The 20161-nt window shown below is 40.5% G+C and overlaps 1 protein-coding gene across 1 annotated transcript in view; it reads right to left on the reverse strand.

The window, feature by feature from the left end:
* STAU1 (staufen double-stranded RNA binding protein 1) overlaps positions 1–20161 on the reverse strand; it is a 197960-nt gene that overhangs the window by 145754 nt on the left and 32045 nt on the right. Inside the window, exon 3 of the mRNA XM_053716921.1 lies at positions 5714–5838. Coding sequence (XP_053572896.1) covers positions 5714–5838 — 125 coding nt within the window. The remainder of the gene's footprint in view (positions 1–5713; positions 5839–20161) is intronic.

Below are 20161 nucleotides of genomic sequence, written 5' to 3' on the forward strand. Positions count from 1 at the left end.
GATGTTTGAAGGGACCCTGTATCAGAAGGTCCTGTTTCAGAGGTAGAGACCAAGGTGGACAGGATGACATGTCCACCAGGTCTGCATACCAAGTCCTGCGTGGCCACGCAGGTGCTATTAGAATCACTGATGCTCTCTCTTGTTTGATTCTGGCAATCAATCGAGGAAGCAACGGGAAGGGTGGAAACACGTAAGCCATCCTGAAGTCCCAAGGTGCTGTCAGAGCATCTATCAGGACTGCTCCTGGATCCCTGGATCTGGACCCGTAACGAGGAAGCTTGGCGTTCTGTCGAGACGCCATGAGATCTATCTCTGGTTTGCCCCAACGTCGAAGTATTTGGGCAAAGACCTCCGGATGAAGTTCCCACTCCCCCGGATGAAAAGTCTGACGACTTAAGAAATCCGCCTCCCAGTTCTCCACTCCCGGGATGTGGATTGCTGACAGGTGGCAAGAGTGAGACTCTGCCCAGCAAATTATCTTTGATACTTCCATCATAGCTAGGGAGCTTCTTGTCCCTCCCTGATGGTTGATGTAAGCTACAGTCGTGATGTTGTCCGACTGAAACCTGATGAACCCCCGAGTTGTCAACTGGGGCCAAGCCAGGAGGGTATTGAGAACTGCTCTCAATTCCAGAATGTTTATTGGCAGGAGACTCTCCTCCTGACTCCATTGTCCCTGAGCCTTCAGAGAATTCCAGACGGCACCCCAACCTAGAAGGCTGGCGTCTGTTGTTACAATTGTCCAGTCTGGTCTGCTGAATGGCATCCCCCTGGACAGATGTGGCCGAGAAAGCCACCATAGAAGAGAATTTCTGGTCTCTTGATCCAGATTCAGAGAAGGGGATAAGTCTGAGTAATCCCCATTCCACTGACTTAGCATGCACAGTTGCAGTGGTCTGAGGTGTAAGCGTGCAAAGGGTACTATGTCCATTGCCGCTACCATTAAGCCGATTACCTCCATGCATTGAGCCACTGACGGGTGTTGAATGGAATGAAGGGTGCGGCAAGCACTTTGAAGTCTTGTTAGCCTGTCCTCTGTCAGGTAAATCTTCATTTCTACAGAATCTATAAGAGTCCCCAGGAAGGGAACTCTTGTGAGTGGAACGAGTGAACTTTTCTTTTCGTTCACCTTCCATCCATGTGACCTTAGAAATGCCAGCACTAACTCTGTATGAGACTTGGCAGTTTGAAAGCTTGAAGCTTGTATCAGAATGTCGTCTAGGTATGGAGCTACCGAGATTCCCCGCGGTCTTAGTACCGCCAGAAGAGCACCCAGAACCTTTGTGAAGATTCTTGGAGCTGTAGCCAATCCGAATGGAAGAGCCACAAACTGGTAATGCCTGTCTAGGAAGGCAAACCTTAGGTACCGATAATGATCTTTGTGAATCGGTATGTGAAGGTAAGCATCTTTTAAATCTACAGTGGTCATGTACTGACCCTCTTGGATCATAGGTAAAATTGTCCGAATAGTCTCCATCTTGAACGATGGAACTCTTAGGAATTTGTTTAGGATCTTTAAGTCCAGGATTGGTCTGAAAGTTCCCTCTTTTTTGGGAACCACAAACAGATTTGAGTAAAACCCCTGTCCCTGTTCCGATCGTGGAACTGGATGGATTACTCCCATTAACAAGAGCTCTTGTACGCAGCGTAGAAACGCCTCTTTCTTTGTCTGGATTGTTGACAATCTTGACAGATGAAATCTCTCTCTTGGAGGAGAGTATTTGAAGTCCAGAAGGTATCCCTGAGATATTATCTCTAGCGCCCAGGGATCCTGAACATCTCTTGCCCAAGCCTGGGCGAAGAGAGAAAGTCTGCCCCCCACTAGATCCGATCCCGGATCGGGGGCCCTCAATTCATGCTGTTTTAGGGGCAGCAGCAGGTTTCCTAGTCTGCTTGCCCTTGTTCCAGGACTGGTTAGGTTTCCAGCCTTGTCTGTAGCGAGCAACAGCTCCTTCCTGTTTTGGTGCAGAGGAAGTTGATGCTGCTCCTGCTTTGAAATTACGAAAGGAACGAAAATTAGACTGTCTAGTCTTGGCTTTGGCTTTGTCCTGAGGCAGGGCATGGCCTTTACCTCCTGTAATGTCAGCGATAATCTCTTTCAACCCGGGCCCGAATAAGGTCTGCCCTTTGAAAGGTATATTAAGCAATTTAGACTTAGAAGTAACATCAGCTGACCAGGATTTTAGCCACAGCGCCCTGCGTGCCTGAATGGCGAATCCTGAATTCTTCGCCGTAAGTTTAGTAAGATGTACTACGGCCTCCGAAATGAATGAATTAGCTAGTTTAAGGACTCTAAGCCTGTCCGTAATGTCGTCCAGAGTAGCTGAACCAATGTTCTCTTCCAGAGACTCAATCCAGAATGCCGCTGCAGCCGTGATCGGCGCAATGCATGCAAGGGGTTGCAATATAAAACCTTGTTGAACAAACATTTTCTTAAGGTAACCCTCTAACTTTTTATCCATTGGATCTGAAAAAGCACAGCTATCCTCCACCGGGATAGTGGTACGCTTAGCTAAGGTAGAAACTGCTCCCTCCACCTTAGGGACCGTTTGCCATAAGTCCCTTGTGGTGGCGTCTATTGGAAACATTTTTCTAAATATCGGAGGGGGTGAGAACGGCACACCGGGTCTATCCCACTCCTTAGTAACAATTTCAGTAAGTCTCTTAGGTATAGGAAAAACCTCAGTACTCGTCGGTACCGCAAAATATTTATCCAACCTACACATTTTCTCTGGTATTGCAACTGTGTTACAATCATACAGAGCCGCTAACACCTCCCCTAGTAATACACGGAGGTTTTCCAGCTTAAATTTAAAATTTGAAATATCTGAATCCAGTCTGTTTGGATCAGAACCGTCACCCACAGAATGAAGTTCTCCGTCCTCATGTTCTGCCACCTGTGACGCAGTGTCTGACATGGCCCTAATATTATCAGCGCACTCTGTTCTCACCCCAGAGTGATCACGCTTACCTCTTAGTTCTGGTAATTTAGCCAAAACCTCAGTCATAACAGTAGCCATATCCTGTAATGTGATTTGTAATGGCCGCCCAGATGTACTCGGCGCTACAATATCACGCACCTCCCTCTGAGCGGGAGATGTAGGTACTGACACGTGAGGCGAGTTAGTCGGCATAACTCTCCCCTCGTTGTTTGGTGAAATTTGTTCAATTTGTACAGATTGACTTTTATTTAAAGTAGCATCAATACAGTTAGTACATAAATTTCTATTGGGCTCCACTTTGGCATTGCAACAAATGACACAGGTATCATCCTCTGAATCAGACATGTTTAACACACTAGCAAATAAACTTGCAACTTGGAAATACAATTCAATTAGAATAATATTAAAATGTACTGTGCCTTTAAGAAGCACAGAAGATCTATGACAGTTGAAAATTAATAAATTGAAACAGTTATAGCCTCAATCCTTGTAAACAACACAACTTTAGCAAAGGTTTAATCCCATTAGCAAAGATAACAAATTCTGAAAGCAGGAAACAAATTACAGAATAAACGTTTTTTATCTCAGTCAAACTATAATTCTCACAGCTCTGAGAGAAATTACCTCCCTCAAAATAAGTTTTGAAGACCCCTGAGCTCTGTAGAGATGAACCGGATCATGCAGGGAATACGAGTTGCTGACTGAAATATTTGATGCATAGAAAAAGCGCCAAAAAACGGCCCCTCCCCCTCACACACAGCAGTGAGGGAGAACAGAAACTGTCAGAAAAACAGATTAAGCAACTGCCAAGTGGAAAAATAGTGCCCAAACATTTATTCACACAGTACCTCAGCAAATGAAAACGATTTTACATTCCAGCAAAAACGTTAAACATAATCTCTAGTTATTAAACAGCTTTATGTATTTCTTACAGTGTAATTCTAGTGAAGTACCATTCCCCAGAATACTGAAGTGTAAAGTATACATACATGACATTATATCGGTATGGCAGGATTTTCTCATCAATTCCATTGTCAGAAAATAAAAACTGCTACATACCTCTATGCAGATTCATCTGCCCGCTGTCCCCTGATCTGAAGTTTACCTCACTCCTCAGATGGCCGAGAACAGCAATATGATCTTAACTACTCCGGCTAAAATCATAGCAAAACTCTGGTAGATTCTTCTTCAAACTCTGCCAGAGAGGTAATAACACACTCCGGTGCTATTTTAAAATAACAAACTTTTGATTGAAGATATAAAACTAAGTATAATCACCATAGTCCTCTCACACATCCTATCTAGTCGTTGGGTGCAAGAGAATGACTGGGAGTGACGTAGAGGGGAGGAGCTATATGCAGCTCTGCTGGGTGAATCCTCTTGCACTTCCTGTTGGGGAGGAGTAATATCCCAGAAGTAATGATGACCCGTGGACTGATCACACTTAACAAAAGAAATTATGATGTATATATTTTTTTCCCTTTTAAATAATTCATTTTATATATTTTTCTGTAGTGTAGGGCCCCATCCCTCCTTTTCCCCTGCCCACTCGACACCAACGTAACTTTGTTACAGAGTGTCACTCACTGTGACGATCAGCGATCTGCCTTAATATGGTAAGGGAGCACGATCAGTTTGTACAGTATGCTGGGGAAAGTACTGTGTGATGAAGTACTTTATGTCCATATGGCACAAGGCGTTAATACTCATGTTAAAGAAGTTTTGGCCTCCTAGGAAGCGTGGGACAAGCACAATTAACAAAAAAATAAATCAAGGAGGTGTTTAAAAGTGATGGTAAACTTGACATGTTTTAAAATCAGGTCTGGAATATAAGCGATTTTAATTGATCGCTTCTAATAAAGATGCACTGTAACTTACTTTTTTTCCATATAGGTGGCGAGAGTCCACGAGCTTGTTACTGATGGGATACACATTCCTACCAAGAGGAGGCAAAGTATCCCAAACCTCAAATGCCTATAAATATACCTCCCACCTCATTTTGCCTCCCTAGGAGGTGAAGAAGCATGACTACAATTTTACCATTTTTATGTTTTTTGCTTCTTCGGAAGCAGCTTTCAGTAAAAAGGTTCTTCAAGCAGCTGTCTGATTCTAGTGCCTATGATTTAAGTTTTTTGAATTTTAAAGAAACAATTATTTTTTGGATTTAATTTCTCAGCGGAAATAGCCGTTTTTATTTTATCCTTCCCTTTATTGTTACTCGTGGACTTCCACATCTTGGGTATTATATCCCATCAGTAACAAGCTTATGAGACTCTCGCCACCTATATTAAAGAAAACATAATTTATGTAAGAACTTGCCTGATAAATTAATTTCTTTCATGGTGGCGATATAATATAGTTTGGTTATATTCCGGACCCGATTTTAAAAAAACGTAAAGTTTACGATCACTTGAATTGCTTTTTCACACACTGTCTAGAAGGTTGTAACAAAGAGTGGTTATTAAAAAACTGTTTCTGAAAAGTAGAGACAATGTTCATTCGTATACAGTATTGCATTTCGTCTATTTCTTTAAGGGTATAAAGCATGTATCAAATGTCGATCAAGGCAAGATTAAATTAATATATTGTACAGTTTGCAGTTACTGGAGGCAGTTTAAAAAGGTTTTACATTTGTATAAACAGGTACAAGTCAAAAGTACTAAATGTATCACTCCATACACAGAATAGTAATAAGAACCTTTCTTAATACTTCATTCAAGAAAATAAAACGTGATGTTACAAACAACTTACTGAAAAAGGTTACTGCTTACCTTTGAATGTGCCGGGCCTTGTTCACTTAGGAGCTTATACTCTGGCTGGATTTTGTTGTAACGGGCTAACTCATTCACAAGACACATTGGGGTTTTCTCTTTGGGGTTTGCCATGTTAGAAGAAACTGAAATAGACAATAAATCATACATCACTGGAGTATTAGTGCTAAAGAATCATTCTGAAACAAAGCCAATGCTATTCATATATTTCACTAGAAAGGCCTTAAAAAGGGACATTCCAGCCAAAATTGGAACCTACATGGATGCATTTTGGTTTTAAATAGAAGCATGTTTGTAATATAAATGTATTAGCAAAAACCGTTTCTAATAAAACCTTTAGCTGTTTCAAAAGTGTACTTAAGTATGCACTGAACACCAGCATTTTAAACACAGCAATTGCTCAGTGAACCTAAGGTGCTTGTATCATCTGACTCAGTTTGTTAATTGCTGACATGATACAAGCCCCACTGGCTCCCTGAGCAGCTGCTATATTTAAAATACTGGTGTATTGAGAAGATCTAACTAATCTTCACAGAGAACAAATGTTAACACTAAAACAGTGATAATAGTAAGTAATACAATACATGTATATTGAAAATGCGTTTGAAATGTTCAAAGATGAATTACATCTTTGAATATAATTTTGACCGTAATGATCCTTTAACACAAACCCCTTCACCAACGGGACTTTCAGAGAAGAACTTGCCCAATATACCGGTGAATTTTTAGCATTTTTGCCTTGGTTCTTTACGTGTGTGTGTGTGTGCATATATATTTTTATTTTAAATTAGACAACCCAAGGTATTGATCTAGGCACATTTTGGTATATTTCATGCCACCATTTCACCGCCAAATGCGCTCATATAAAGAAAAAAACGTTATCTTTTTCAAAAACTTTTTCACTGAAATTATTTACAAACAGTTTTTGAATCAAGACATAAATGAGTGTAAAAGCTTGCAAAGTGAGTAACTAGCCGCAACAGCCGGCGTCCTGATGGAAATGCTGGTCGCACTGGAATGATGCTAATGATGAGGTCACACTGGAAGCACAACGGGTCATTCAAAATAGGTCAAAATTTATTTGAAACACGTACCAAAAGTAGCAGGCACATAACAAGGCAGACAAATGGAACAGAGTAGGCAGTCTGACGCGTTTTGTGCCCCCTAGTGGCTCTTAATCATAGACAGTGTACACAGATATCCTTATATATAGTGTGCCCATACTCATAGAAAGCAAGGGGCATAATGAGAAAGGAGATAGATATATATATATATATATATATATATATATATATATATATATATATATATATATATATATATATATATAATCTCAAAGTTATGTACACTATCTGCATAAATAAAATTAAATATATTCATCCAGTTCACTAAAATGTAGAAAGTTTTTTTATTTATATATAATAAAAAGAATACTAGTTAAATTCTACAGATGATTTATTGTTGACATACTTAGAAATTACTGATATAATGGAAAGAGATGACAATGCGAGAATGTTTTTAGGTTGCAAATTCTTTAAATAGACAAAATTCAAAGACATAGCTATAGTTGTATTTAACCCATAAAATACCATGCAATCCTATAATTGAAGGCCAAATGTTGTGTAAACTGTTGATATTGAAGTTAGTGTGAACAAAACATACCCCTATTATATATTTATACTGTATTACACTGCCTTTAACCTCCTATACTCATAAAATAGGAGATAATGCTTTATACAAAATAGCTAAATGTCCCATTCTTTGTTCATTCCACTAGGAATTCTTGTTTTCCAGTATATATATCCATATAATATCCAGTATAACTCTTTCTTTTATCCAGGATTTTGGATTAGTTTCCTCCTGATTGGCATTGTTGCCACATCAATTGCCTTAATTGAAAACTTACCAACATTTGTAAACTGTAATCCATTAAAGAGCTGGGCTAATTCATCACATCATTAAAATGTTGACGGGCCCTAGTGCCCATCTGCTTAGTAGTTTTCCCAACATACTGACACTGGCAAATCAAGCACTCCAACAGATACACCACAAATCTTTTACAATTGGCATACAATTCTATAGTATAGAGGGAGTTATCTACTGTAGATCTAAATTCTTTGGTCATATCTACCATACCACAAGACAAGCACCCCCTGGCCCCACATTTAAAGTTGCACTTTGTGGTCAACCAAGTGTTATCTATTCTAGTTTTCTGTACTAGGCTAGGTGCTAATCTGGTTGCTAGGGTCACAGGCTTCTTAGACACAAATTTACAATGACCTATGGTATCCTTTTGAACTTCATCATTAGCCAAGACAGACAAATTCAGCTTTAGAATCCTGACAATTTCAGGAAATTGATTGGTGTACTCGTGGTAAATAAAATATCACCTTGTTTCACACCTTCATTTGTATTGCTCATTGTCTGCATTTGCTCATGATAGCAGCTAATTTCCATCCTGGCCAGCAGCAATTTGTGTCTATCATACCCCCTGGCTTCAAGTCTTTCACATAGATCCATTGACTGACGCAGATAAACTTGTGTATCCTTAGTGTTCCTCCTTAATCTGATAAATTGACCACTGGGTATGGCACGAAGGTGGTGCTGGCATGCAAAATAGTGTTGCCTGCGGTGGGCTTGCGATATGTTTCTGAATTTATTTTTTGATTCCCACATCTCCTTGCAGCGCCACATCCAGAAAGTCAACTTGTACAGCATTCCAAATTCCCACAAAATCAAGTTGCATGTCATTCTGTTTTACATAGCTCAAAAAATTATCAAAACCCTCATCACCTAGTGGCCCACTGAATATGAAAATTAAATAATCAATGAACCTCTTGTAAAATAGGATCCCATCAACAAAAGGGTTATTCTGATCAAAAATATATTTGAGTTCCCAGAAGCCAACATATAAGTTCGCAAAAGATGGAGCATATTTGACGTCAAAAAGGAAAAAATTGTGGGTAAGGAGGAACTCAAGGACAGAACAGATATACTCCACTGCATCAATCTCATAGTGAGTTTTTTCAAAAAGTACTTCACTGATAAAATACCCAAGGAATGAGGGATAACCGTGTATAAAGATACAAACATCAATAACCACCCAGCTGTGCCCCTCACGCCACACCACCCCATCCAGGCATTCCAACAAATGATGGGAATCCCTCAGATAGATGAAAAGACCTTTAACCAAAGGTTGCAATATCGCATCCATCCAGACAGAGGCTCCAGAAGGGAGCCTATGCCCGAAACGATGGGTCTTACCGGGGGATTCACTAGATCCTTATGGATCTTAGGCAAGTGATGGAACAAAGGCTCAACTGGGTGGCCAGGGACCAGATGTTTATCTTCTTGACTCAGTACTCCTATACCAACCCCATTATCCAAAATGCTGATAAGTTCCTTTTTAAATGCATTAGTGGGGTTGCCTGATAGGGGCATACACACATTACAGTCCTGTAATTGGCATTGTGCCTCCGCAAAATAATTAACCTTGTCCAAGACAACAATATTGCCTCCCTTATCAGAGTTTCTAATGACAATATTGTCATTCTGCAGATGTTCCAACGCCAATTTTTCAGCAGTGTCCAAATTGGGAATGTATCTTTTATTCTGATCATTTAATCTGCCAACTGCAGAATTTCTCTTTCCACACTCTTTTGGAATAAGTTAAGAGATTGCCCTCTAAATTGAATTGGGTAAAAATCCGATTTAACCCTTTTGGGCTTCTTTGGTTTGACATCTTCAAGTAAGGTATCGCTCCCTTCACTCAATACAAATAGAGTGTTAAGTGCACATGCATCATTAAATGATACATTTTTCACATCCCTTATTTGAAGTCAGCACATCAGGAATGTCATCTAATTGTGATTGATGGTTAATCGTAAAAATTAGTTTAAGTGTTAACCTCCTAACAAACCTATTGATGTCTAATAAAGTTGTGAATGGGGAAACATTTCTGGATGGAGCAAATCCTAGACCCCTACCAAGTACATCAATTTGACTTTCACTTAAACTGTGGCTAGAAAGGTTCACTACATTTAAAGACAAAGTCCCCAGTTTTCTTAAAATGTTATTTTTCTTCTTTTTCCTTTTTGTTCTACAGATTCTTCTAAAGGGACTTTCTGATCTTTCTTTCCACTTTTGGACTGTGTAGCTGGTTCTTCTCCCTCTGTATCATCCGCGGAGGTGACCTGCAGAGAATGAGAGGAAACAGAAGAGATAGAAGAAACTGAAGAATTAGGAGATAGAGAAGATGAATCCGAGGATTTTGTTGAATCTGGATCAGTTATCAGCTTCTGTGGAAGTGAACACCACTTTCTTATTCTTTGTGTTTAAGAATAGGTTTAGGAATAACATCCTGTGCTCCACTTTCATTCTTCTTTTTATTAGGTTTATTCTTCTTATTGAATCTGAAACCATGATTAGTCTGATGAAAATTAGGATACATATAATAAACACACACACTCATATAGACCAGCCTATCCCTGCTGAATTTAATAACCTTCCTTTCTGCAAGGATAGAATCCAACTTATCCACATGCCCCTGCATGTTTTTTTTGTTTTGTTTTTTTAAATACACTTTTTTAATGTGTCTCAAATTCCTTCTATTTATGTTCAATTTCACTGATATGATCCTTAAGATTAACTCTGTTTCTGTTTGCATCGCATAACAATCCCCATAAGTTTTATAGAGCATTCTGTAAGAACTTTGTTCCATTCAAGTATTGCATCAGGGTCCTCAACCTCAAAAGTAGGGTACTTGTTTAATCTGAGACCTCTGGGTATTCTGTTAAGGTTCACATAATGTTCAAATGCATCAATGTCCCATGTGAGCCTGAGCTCTGACACTAAAAAATTTTCCAATGATTTAAACAAAGTATCCATTCTGGGGATAAACCCCTCATGCTTCCCAGCAGAGAAAACACGCCTGAATAGCTCCTTCCTAGATTCAGCATCATATAGTGAACTGGATAAAACAGTATTGTCCATTTCCATTGTCTGCCTATAACAGGTATATGACCCGTTAAATGCTTGTGTCGAGTGTAAAAGCTTCTCTGTGATCCATTTTGTTCAGAAATATTAGACATACATAGCTTTGCCATTGCGTTTTAGTAATTAGAAGGCAGCTAATTGCAGCTGTGCACCACACTTCTATTATTCCCAGAATAGATGGGGTTAATCAGGTTTGTAAGGTTAATTTTAGCTTTAAAGTGTAGAGATTACCCTCCCACCTGACACTTCCAACCCCCTAATCCCTACCTGATTCCACCTAAACAGCTGTCTTCCCTCCCTCAAACGCCCCCTCCACACCCCCACTGGTCACCACCATCTTAGGTACTGGCAAACACTCTGCCAATATGAAGATTTAAAGGGACAGTCAAGTCCAAATAAAAAAACGGTCATGTTTCAAATAGGGCATGTAATTTTAAACAACTTATCAATTTACTTTTATCACCAATTTTGCTTTGTTCCCTTGGTATTCTTAGTTGAAAGCTAAACCTAGGAGGTTCATATGCTAATTTCTTAGACCTTGAAGGCCGCCTCTAATCTAAATGCATATTGATAGTTTTTCCCCACTAGAGGGCATTAGTTAATGTGTTTCATATAGATAACATTGAGCTCATACACTTGAATTTACCATGGAGACAGTTCTGACTAAAATGCAAGTCTGTCAAAAGAACTGAAATAAGGGGGCAGTCTGCCGAGGCTTAGATACAAGGTAATTACAGAGGTAAAACGTGTATAATTATAACTATGTTAGTCATGCAAAACTGGGGAATAGTTAAGGTATTATCTATCTATTAAAATAACAAATATTTTGGTGTTGATTGTCCCTTTAAGGCATTTTTTTTTTATTAAATTTACCCTCCAACCTCTCTGATCCCTCCCAAACAACTCTCAAACCCTCCTCTCTCTCTAACTAGTGTCTGCCATCTTAGGTACTGCCAGTACCTATAAAAAGCTTTTTATTTATTTATTTATTTATTTTTTAAAATAATTCCGTAGTGTAGTGGTCCCCCAATTCCCCCCCTCCCTCCGGATCATTAGTTAGGGAGCACCCACATTTTTTCTGTAGTGTAGCTCCCCACCCCTTTATTTTTTTGTAGTGTAGGGCCAACACACTCCCTCCCCCCCCTCCACTGCTGGACCGCCCAACTGGATTCCCTCCCACAACTCCCGCCGGCACCAGCAGATGATCGTTACATACGGTGATATACACAGTGTCACTGTCTAACGATCTGGCATCTTACTTCATATGGAACCGGAGCACCGATTGTGCTCTGGTTCCATATGCTGGCTGATGCCATGAGCTCAGGAACTCCAGCTCTCAGCTGTAACAAGTCGAGACTGCTGGAGCTTCCTACAGCGGCGTTGTACATACAAGTTGTATGATACGATTAGCATAGTACCGCATAACGTATATATACACATGCCACAATGGTTTAAGAGGTTAATGTAAAGAACATCGAAAATGTAACTCTAAATATCCAACTATGGATTGAAAAGGATAGAGCAAGGAATTTCAAACAACTTTCTAATTTGCTACTATTACAAAACTTGTTCTCTTTGTATCTTGTTACATTGCAGGGATGTAAACTCATGAAGGTTGTCAGAATGATATCCATCTGCAAAAGATGGCAGCACGATTTCCTGCTATGCAGTGCTCCAGATACCAAAGAATACCATGGGAACATTGGAATCTTTTTTTAAAATGGTATGCTCTGTCTGAATCTTAAAATAAATTGTTTGGGTTTCCCTTGAAAACTAGAGATGTTCTTATATTAGTCCTGAAGACATAGGATTTTGATTTTTACTTTACGCTTTCGCTGCCAAGCCTTTTTGACACCCCTGTGCTAAGCCAATTTTGAGCCCCCACTACTTACAATTAAACACTTGTAATTCAAAGTTCTGTGAGTAACACAAAATTATATATTTTTTCAGCAGGCCCAACAGATTCAGAATATACCATTATTTATATTTCATTGCATGTGAGCTGTAGCAAAAAAATAAAAAAAATCACCTTACTAAATTGTCATCAAGGGTAGCCACAAGTGAAAAAAGGGGCCAATAAGTGTTTTTGGGGTTATAAAAAGAGAGACTGAAGAGGTCCCTTTGTGAAGTACAGAAATAAAAGCACTTTTTTATTGCAAGGTGATCACCTGGCTATACAGACAAAATGCATTCTATATATAATTTTTTAAGAGAGGGACTGGTCCAATATAAAATACAAATGTTTTATTAGGTGTGTCTAGGCATAACGTTTATATTAATGACCAATTCCCAATCAAAACCATAGGTATTTTGTTTTTATTTTAAAAATTAAAAGATCTGTTTAGTTGTGGCTTTCCAAGACCACCATCATTTGAAAGAGGACGATTCTCTATCAAATGAGAGGTCTTGGATATCTGAAGCTAGTAAGGGAGCTGAGATTGAGGGATTCGAACAGCAATCCTCCATCGAGCTCCCTTACCTACCTGTGACATTGTGGTCCCAAACCCTTTGTGATGCCACAAATGTGTGTGGCAACTTCCCCGGATATCCCATGTAGCTCTATGAGTGCCGCCCACCATCACAACAATTTGACTTGCAGTACAGGGGAATTGCGTCACTTGCTCACAGGCAGCAATTTGCATGATGACCTCTTCATGTCATGAGCACAGTAGCAGATAAGATGCACAAAAGTTCAAACAGAAAATGCACATTCCCTTACTACTGCATTATGTAAAACGTTGGGAAAAATAATTAGGCTACAACACACCTGTAAAACAATGGCACTGCAGATTCAATGTCACAGGCCATTCAGCACACTCCACCTCAGCATTAGAAAACATAATTTATGCTTACCTGATAAATTCCTTTCTTCTGTAGTGTGATCAGTCCACGGGTCATCATTACTTCTGGGATATTACTCCTCCCCAACAGGAAGTGCAAGAGGATTCACCCAGCAGAGCTGCATATAGCTCCTCCCCTCTACGTCACTCCCAGTCATTCGACCAAGGACCAACGAGAAAGGAGAAGCCAAGGGTGAAGTGGTGACTGGAGAATAAATTAAAAAATATTTACCTGCCTTAAAAACAGGGCGGGCTGTGGACTGATCACACTACAGAAGAAAGGAATTTATCAGGTAAGCATAAATTATGTTTTCTTCTGTTAAGTGTGATCAGTCCACGGGTCATCATTACTTCTGGGATACCAAAGCAAAAGTACACGGATGACGGGAGGGATAGGCAGGCTCTTTATACAGAAGGAACCACTGCCTGAAGAACCTTTCTCCCAAAAATAGCCTCCGATGAAGCAAAAGTGTCAAATTTGTAAAATTTGGAAAAAGTATGAAGCGAAGACCAAGTTGCAGCCTTGCAAATCTGTTCAACAGAGGCCTCATTCTTGAAGGCCCAAGTGGAAGCCACAGCTCTAGTAGAATGAGCTGTAATTCTTTCAGGAGGCTGCTGTCCAGCAGTCTCATAAGCTAAACGAATTATGCTACGAAGCCAAAAAGAAAGAGGTAGCAGAAGCTTTTTGACCTCTCCTCTGACCAGAGTAAACGACAAACAGAGAAGACGTTTGTCGAAATTCCTTAGTTGCCTGTAAGTAAAATTTTAGAGCACGGACTACATCCAGGTTGTGCAGTAGACGTTCCTTCTTCGAAGAAGGATTTGGGCACAAAGAAGGAACAACAATCTCTTGATTGATATTCCTGTTAGTAACTACCTTAGGTAAGAACCCAGGTTTAGTACGCAGAACTACCTTATCCGAATGAATTCAGAGACTCTTCGAGCCGAGGAAATAGCCATTAAAAATAGAACTTTCCAAGATAACAACTTTATATCAATGGAATGAAGGGGTTCAAACGGAACACCCTGTAAAACATTAAGAACAAGGTTTAAACTCCATGGTGGAGCAACAGTTTTAAACACAGGCTTAATCCTGGCCAAAGCCTGACAAAAAGCCTGGACGTCAGGAACTTCTGACAGACGTTTGTGTAACAGAATGGACAGAGCTGAGATCTGTCCCTTTAATGAACTAGCAGATAAACCCTTTTCTAAACCTTCTTGTAGAAAAGACAATATCCTAGGAATCCTAACCTTACTCCAAGAGTAACCTTTGGATTCACACCAATATAGGTATTTACGCCATATCTTATGGTAAATCTTTCTGGTAACAGGTTTCCTAGCCTGTATTAAGGTATCAATAACTGACTCAGAAAACCCACGTCTTGATAAAATCAAGCGTTCAATTTCCAAGCAGTCAGCTTCAGAGAAGTTAGATTTTGATGTTTGAAAGGACCCTGAATCAGAAGGTCCTGTTTCAGAGGTAGAGACCAAGGTGGACAGGATGACATGTCCACCAGGTCTGCATACCAAGTCCTGCGTGGCCATGCAGGTGCTATTAGAATCACTGATGCTCTCTCCTGTTTGATTCTGGCAATCAATCGAGGAAGCATCGGGAAGGGTGGAAACACGTAAGCCATCCTGAAGTCCCAAGGTGCTGTCAGGGCATCTATCAGGACTGCTCCTGGATCCCTGGATCTGGACCCGTAACGAGGAAGCTTGGCGTTCTGTCGAGACGCCATGAGATCTATCTCTGGTTTGCCCCAACGTCGAAGTATTTGGGCAAAGACCTCCGGATGAAGTTCCCACTCCCCCGGATGAAAAGTCTGACGACTTAAGAAATCCGCTTCCCAGTTCTCCACTCCCGGGATGTGGATTGCTGACAGGTGGCAAGAGTGAGACTCTGCCCAGCGAATTATCTTTGAAACTTCCATAATAGCTAGGGAGCTTCTTGTCCCTCCCTGATGGTTGATGTAAGCTACGGTCGTGATGTTGTCCGACTGAAACCTGATGAACCCCCGAGTTGTCAACTGGGGCCAAGCCAGGAGTGCATTGAGAACTGCTCTCAATTCCAGAATGTTTATTGGCAGGAGACTCTCCTCCTGACTCCATTGTCCCTGAGCCTTCAGAGAATTCCAGACGGCACCCCAACCTAGAAGGCTGGCGTCTGTTGTTACAATTGTCCAGTCTGGTCTGCTGAATGGCATCCCCCTGGACAGATGTGGCCGAGAAAGCCACCATAGAAGAGAATTTCTGGTCTCTTGATCCAGATTCAGAGAAGGGGATAAGTCTGAGTAATCCCCATTCCACTGACTTAGCATGCACAGTTGCAGTGGTCTGAGGTGTAAGCGTGCAAAGGGTACTATGTCCATTGCCGCTACCATTAAGCCGATTACCTCCATGCATTGAGCCACTGACGGGTGTTGAATGGAATGAAGGGTGCGGCAAGCACTTTGAAGTCTTGTTAGCCTGTCCTCTGTCAGGTAAATCTTCATTTCTACAGAATCTATAAGAGTCCCCAGGAAGGGAACTCTTGTGAGTGGAACGAGTGAACTTTTCTTTTCGTTCACCTTCCATCCATGTGACCTTAGAAATGCCAGTACTAACTCTGTATGAAACTTGGCAGTTTGAAAGCTTGAAGCTTGTATCAGAATGTCGTCTAGGTATGGAGCTACCGAGATTCCCCGGGGTCTTAGTACCGCCAGAAGAGCACCCAGAACCTTTGTGAAGATTCTTGGAGCTGTAGCCAAACCGAATGGAAGAGCCACAAACTGGTAATGCCTGTCTAGGAAGGCAAACCTTAGGTACCGGTAATGATCTTTGTGAATCGGTATGTGAAGGTAAGCATCTTTTAAATCTACAGTGGTCATGTACTGACCCTCTTGGATCATAGGTAAAATTGTCCGAATAGTCTCCATCTTGAACGATGGAACTCTTAGGAATTTGTTTAGGATCTTTAAGTCCAGGATTGGTCTGAAAGTTCCCTCTTTTTTGGGAACCACAAACAGATTTGAGTAAAACCCCTGTCCCTGTTCCGACCGTGGAACTGGATGGATTACTCCCATTAACAAGAGCTCTTGTACGCAGCGTAGAAACGCCTCTTTCTTTGTCTGGATTGTTGACAACCTTGACAGATGAAATCTCTCTCTTGGAGGAGAGTATTTGAAGTCCAGAAGGTATCCCTGAGATATTATCTCTAGTGCCCAGGGATCCTGGACATCTCTTGCCCAAGCCTGGGCGAAGAGAGAAAGTCTGCCCCCCACTAGATCCGATCCCGGATCGGGGGCCCTCAATTCATGCTGTTTTAGGGGCAGCAGCCGGTTTCCTGGCCTGCTTGCCCTTGTTCCAGGACTGGTTAGGTTTCCAGCCTTGTCTGTAGCGAGCAACAGCTCCTTCCTGTTTTGGTGCAGAGGAAGTTGATGCTGCTCCTGCTTTGAAATTACAAAAGGAACGAAAATTAGACTGTCTAGCCTTAACTTTGGCTTTGTCCTGAGGCAGGGCATGGCCTTTACCTCCTGTAATGTCAGCGATAATCTCTTTCAACCCGGGCCCGAATAAGGTCTGCCCTTTGAAAGGTATATTAAGCAATTTAGACTTAGAAGTAACATCAGCTGACCAGGATTTTAGCCACAGCGCCCTGCGTGCCTGAATGGCGAATCCTGAATTCTTCGCCGTAAGTTTAGTTAAATGTACTACGGCCTCCGAAATGAATGAATTAGCTAGTTTAAGGACTCTAAGCCTGTCCGTAATGTCGTCCAGAGTAGCTGAACTAATGTTCTCTTCCAGAGACTCAATCCAGAATGCCGCTGCAGCCGTGATCGGCGCAATGCATGCAAGGGGTTGCAATATAAAACCTTGTTGAACAAACTTTTTTAAGGTAACCCTCTAATTTTTTATCCATTGGATCTGAAAAAGCACAGCTATCCTCCACAGGGATAGTGGTACGCTTAGCTAAAGTAGAAACTGCTCCCTCCACCTTAGGAACAGTTTGCCATAAGTCCCGTGTGGTGGCGTCTATTGGAAACATTTTTCTAAATATCGGAGGGGGTGAGAACGGCACACCGGGTCTATCCCACTCCTTAGTAACAATTTCAGTAAGTCTCTTAGGTATAGGAAAAACCTCAGTACTCGCCGGTACCGCAAAATATTTATCCAACCTACACATTTTCTCTGGTATTGCAACTGTGTTACAATCATTCAGAGCCGCTAACACCTCCCCTAGTAATACACGGAGGTTTTCCAGCTTAAATTTAAAATTTGAAATATCTGAATCCAGTCTGTTTGGATCAGAACCGTCACCCACAGAATGAAGTTCTCCGTCCTCATGTTCTGCCACCTGTGACGCAGTGTCTGACATGGCCCTAATATTATCAGCGCACTCTGTTCTCACCCCAGAGTGATCACGCTTACCTCTTAGTTCTGGTAATTTAGCCAAAACTTCAGTCATAACAGTAGCCATATCCTGTAATGTGATTTGTAATGGCCGCCCAGATGTACTCGGCGCTATAATATCACGCACCTCCCGAGCGGGAGATGCAGGTACTGACACGTGAGGCGAGTTAGTCGGCATAACTCTCCCCTCGTTGTTTGGTGAAATTTGTTCAATTTGTACAGATTGACTTTTATTTAAAGTAGCATCAATACAGTTAGTACATAAATTTCTATTGGGCTCCACTTTGGCATTGCAACAAATGACACAGGTATCTTCCTCTGAATCAGACATGTTTAACACACTAGCAAATAAACTTGCAACTTGGAATACAATTCAATTAGAATATTATTAAAAACGTACTGTGCCTTTAAGAAGCACAGAAGATCTATGACAGTTGAAAATTAATAAATTGAAACAGTTATAGCCTCAATCCTTGTAAACCACACAACTTTAGCAAAGGTTTAATCCCATTAGCAAAGATAACTAATTCTGAAAGCAGGAAAATTTTTTTAGAATAAACGTTTTTTATCTCAGTTAACTATAATTCTCACAGCTCTGCTGAGAGAAATTACCTCCCTCAAAATAAGTTTTGAAGACCCCTGAGTTCTGTAGAGATGAACCGGATCATGCAGGAAGTACAATGAGCTGCTGACTGAAATATCTGATGCGTAGCAAAAGCGCCAAAAAAACGGCCCCTCCCCCTCACACACAGCAGTGAGAGAGAACAGAAACTGTCAGAAAAAAGATTAAGCAACTGCCAAGTGGAAAAATAGTGCCCAAACATTTATTCACTCAGTACCTCAGCAAATGAAAACGATTTTACATTCCAGCAAAAACGTTAAACATAATTTCTAGTTATTAAACAGCTTTATGTACTTCTTACAGTGTAATTCTAGTGAAGTACCATTCCCCAGAATACTGAAGTGTAAAGTATACATACATGACATTATATCGGTATGGCAGGATTTTCTTATCAATTCCATTGTCAGAAAATAAAAGCTGCTACATACCTCTATGCAGATTCATCTGCCCGCTGTCCCCTGATCTGAAGTTTACCTCACTCCTCAGATGGCCGAGAACAGCAATATGATCTTAACTACTCCGGCTAAAATCATAGCAAAACTCTGGTAGATTCTTCTTCAAACTCTGCCAGAGAGGTAATAACACACTCCGGTGCTATTTTAAAATAACAAACTCTTGATTGAAGATATAAAACTAAGTATAATCACCATAGTCCTCTCACACATCCTATCTAGTCGTTGGGTGCAAGAGAATGACTGGGAGTGACGTAGAGGGGAGGAGCTATATTCAGCTCTGCTGGGTGAATCCTCTTGCACTTCCTGTTGGGGAGGAGTAATATCCCAGAAGTAATGATGACCCGTGGACTGATCACACTTAACAGAAGAAACTAACCTAAAAACTATTATGCAATGGTATTTAACGCCAGTTAAGCTTAAACACATTTTCAAATCAGCAAATAGTAAATGTTGGAAAGGATGTGCAGAAGAAGGGACAATGCTACATCTGTGGTGGAGTTGTGACTTTGTTGGGCAGTACTGGGAACAGATCTTCAGTAACATTAAGATAATTCTTAATACCCAAATAGAACCCAACCCTGACTGAGACTATACTATTGAATCAGTCACACAATATAAAATGTAAAATCAAAAAGGCATCTTTTCCAAATATTGCTAAACAGCTAATTCCTATGTATTGGAAATCATCACACATACCAACTATAAAGGAATGGACAACTCAAGTAGAAAACACACTTATCAATGGAGAGACTTTATTAGTATAGATTAGGTCAGTTAAACTTCTTTCAAGACATGATATTCAAATGGGAAACTCCCTACCAAAGCATATAAATACAGACATAACCTAGATCATAACCTTTTCATTCAAGTATTTTATTAGAATGGGCTACCACACTCTTAACACTATATTTAATATCAAACATATAGGTAACACATACTGGATAATGCCAAAGTGAAGAGCTTAATAATGTCTTTATTTTTACTTTTATTTCTCTTTTTTATTTGTATTTACTCAGTTATTATTAATTGCTGTTTTATATGTTTTGCCTTCTTTTGTTAAAGTCTTTGTACTTGGTTTGTATGAGAAAGGGATGTAACCAGGCTCATTTAAGTCCCTCGGATATTAAACTTCACCAAGGACCTAATG

Source organism: Bombina bombina, chromosome 1 (assembly GCF_027579735.1).
Source record: "Bombina bombina isolate aBomBom1 chromosome 1, aBomBom1.pri, whole genome shotgun sequence".
Lineage (NCBI taxonomy): Eukaryota > Metazoa > Chordata > Amphibia > Anura > Bombinatoridae > Bombina > Bombina bombina.